General features: G+C 54.0%; 1 protein-coding gene across 1 annotated transcript in view; it reads left to right on the top strand.

The window, feature by feature from the left end:
- Positions 1 to 278: 278 nt before the first annotated feature.
- NUTF2 (nuclear transport factor 2) overlaps positions 279 to 2,365 on the top strand; it is a gene marked incomplete at its 5' end in the record, with an annotated part of 11,013 nt that continues 8,926 nt past the window's right edge. The window contains one exon of the mRNA XM_010131240.1: positions 279 to 350. Within this exon, the coding sequence (XP_010129542.1) occupies positions 279 to 350 (72 nt within the window). The remainder of the gene's footprint in view (positions 351 to 2,365) is intronic.

The following is a 2,365-nucleotide window of genomic DNA, read 5'->3' as shown; positions in this document are numbered from 1 at the left end:
TGGCCTTTAGGTTTTCTTCTGAACGCCAACTGTAATGCAAAGGCAGGAGCTTCTTTTCTGGCAGAATCACAATCATTTAAATTTAATTGACTTCATTTCTTGTTGATTGTTCCACACATTTCTAGCTGCTCTTTGTGGTTTCTCCCCGCTGCTCAGTGAGGGAGTTTCCAAAGAGTTTCCTGCGTTCTGAGGGTATCTGCCACGTGAAGGAGGTCCCTGACCCAGCAGGTTACCTCAGCAGGCTGATGATTTTTTTTTCTTTTCCCCCCCCTCCCCAGATCGATGCATCATGCCTTACGTGGGAAGGACAGCAGTTCCAGGGCAAAGCAGCCATCGTTGAAAAACTCTCTGTAAGTCTGAAATCCTTTACCAAGGGGTTTGGGAAGCCCTTCTGAAGACTATAAACTCACTGCTTCAGAAGATTTGATTTCTACTTCAGCAGTTTAAAATGCTCCAATGTGGGACTTGTGCTTCCAACTTTTGGACTTCAGAAGATGTTCCTTGTGATTTAATTCTTGTTCCGTTAGTGGCTCTGGTGGGGGAATGGTAGTTGACTCTGCTGGCCTGCAGGATGATTTTGTGACTGCAGTTGTGTCTGACATGACTGATTTATTTCTAAAAAGTAAAGGTCATAGGCCGACCCCGTCGTCTAGAGTAATGGAAGGTGGATGTTGTTCTTTTAAAGCACGCCATGGGCGTAGCAACAGCAAACGTTGGATGTGCCTGTGGTAGAGGCCGATCATGCTGTTGCGAGGAACCATTTGTTTTCTGATACATAAACAGCAAATAAATTCTGTGCTGGGGAACCTGCCCTGCCCTCAACGCAGCGTTGTCAGCCGTTGTGCTTCAGGGCATCAACGCCAGAGTTTCCCCCTCAGCAAGCAAGAGGAAAGCATTTCTTGCTGCAGAGAGACCGAAGCGCGCTCTCTGCACTCCTTCAGGGAAACCTGGAGAAGTTCTACCTCTGGGGTAAATCCCGCTGTGCTTACAAGCTGTCACGGAACTCGGAAGTTTGTCTCTCTTGTGAGATACGCGGAGGGTGCGCGTTAGGCCTGGGGCGTTCTGCTCAGAGCAGATACACCGGGTTTATTACACATCGAGAAGAAAAATCTTTAACTGGGGCGCTCGTCGGGCTGTACAGGCCGTGTGTTGGGATCACTGCCTTCACCCAGGACGCCTTTAGCTGAGCTGAGGTTTGCCCTTGCCCTTGCCCCTGTGTGTTAGGCGCCTGCGTTACCTTCGGGGAGGCCCCGCGCCTCAGATTAGCACAGCACGCAACCGCTGGCTGCTAGACGAGGAGATACTCCAGCTCCAGAGCTGCTTGTTTGGGTAATCGGTGTTCTTCAGCGTTCTGGGCTAGCCGCCACTTTGATACCCAACCAGCTGAGCGTTCGCATGGCCCCAGCGTCTCCGACTGCTGCCTTGCACCTGGCCCAGTGCAGACCGGCCCCTTTCCCACCAGCGCGTTGCTCATCTTCCCTTCCCTGTCTGTGGTGCCAGCTGGACTTGCTGGATCCGTGAGTCTCGCTTGGTGAGCGAAGGCTGCTTCGCCTCGGGGAAACTTCTGCTGCCTTGTATCCAAGTTCTTCCCTGCCCTCCCGCTGCCAGGGCTCACCGTGGGCTCTATCAGCTTACCGTGTGTGGTGCCAGCTGGACTTGCTGGATCCGTGAGTCTCGCTTGGTGAGCGAAGGCTGCTTCGCCTCGGGGAAACTTCTGCTGCCTTGTATCCAAGTTCTTCCCTGCCCTCCCGCTGCCAGGGCTCACCGTGGGCTGTATCAGCTTACCGTGCCTCTGATGCCCCCTGGCATACCTCTGGCAGCACCGAGCTGCTCGGGCTCTGTTTGCTGCTCCAGCTCCGTGTCCTCACCCGCTCTGTGCCTCTGGAGCTTCTCAGTCAGCGGAGCGGAGCAGAGCACTGACAGTTTGACACTGGATTCTTTTGCATTTCTGCAGTCCTGTCTTCTTCAGAGCTGGGCTGGTTAATCAGGGTAAGGCCAAGAGGCAGGATGTTCCCTTGGAGCAAGTTCTCTGCTGTGCAACAGCCACATGACGGCGCCTTTTCAGCCTGCTCTGCCAGACGATGCTGACGCGGCAGGGCGAGGTTGTAAAGACGTTGCTTCCCAGCACCGGTGCACCTGTACCCTGCTGCAGAGTGGGAGCTGACACTTGTTCCTCCTGCCTCAGCTGGTGCTGGAGCCAGGAGCTGTTTCAGATAGTCTGTCCTAACGCGGGGGCGGTGAGCATCGGAGCTAATCCTGTAGTTCTGCCAACCTCCCGGAGCAAGGAGGAAGCTGGGACAGGCAGCTTTGCTGCCAGGGGCCAGTTTAAGCTACTTGACTTTATTCTTGCAGAATTTCTTTCCTG

The sequence above is a fragment of the Buceros rhinoceros genome, unplaced genomic scaffold, assembly GCF_000710305.1.
Source record: "Buceros rhinoceros silvestris isolate BGI_N320 unplaced genomic scaffold, ASM71030v1 scaffold29192, whole genome shotgun sequence".
NCBI classification, from domain to species: Eukaryota; Metazoa; Chordata; class Aves; order Bucerotiformes; family Bucerotidae; genus Buceros; species Buceros rhinoceros.
This window is presented reverse-complemented; position numbering and strand designations above follow the sequence as displayed.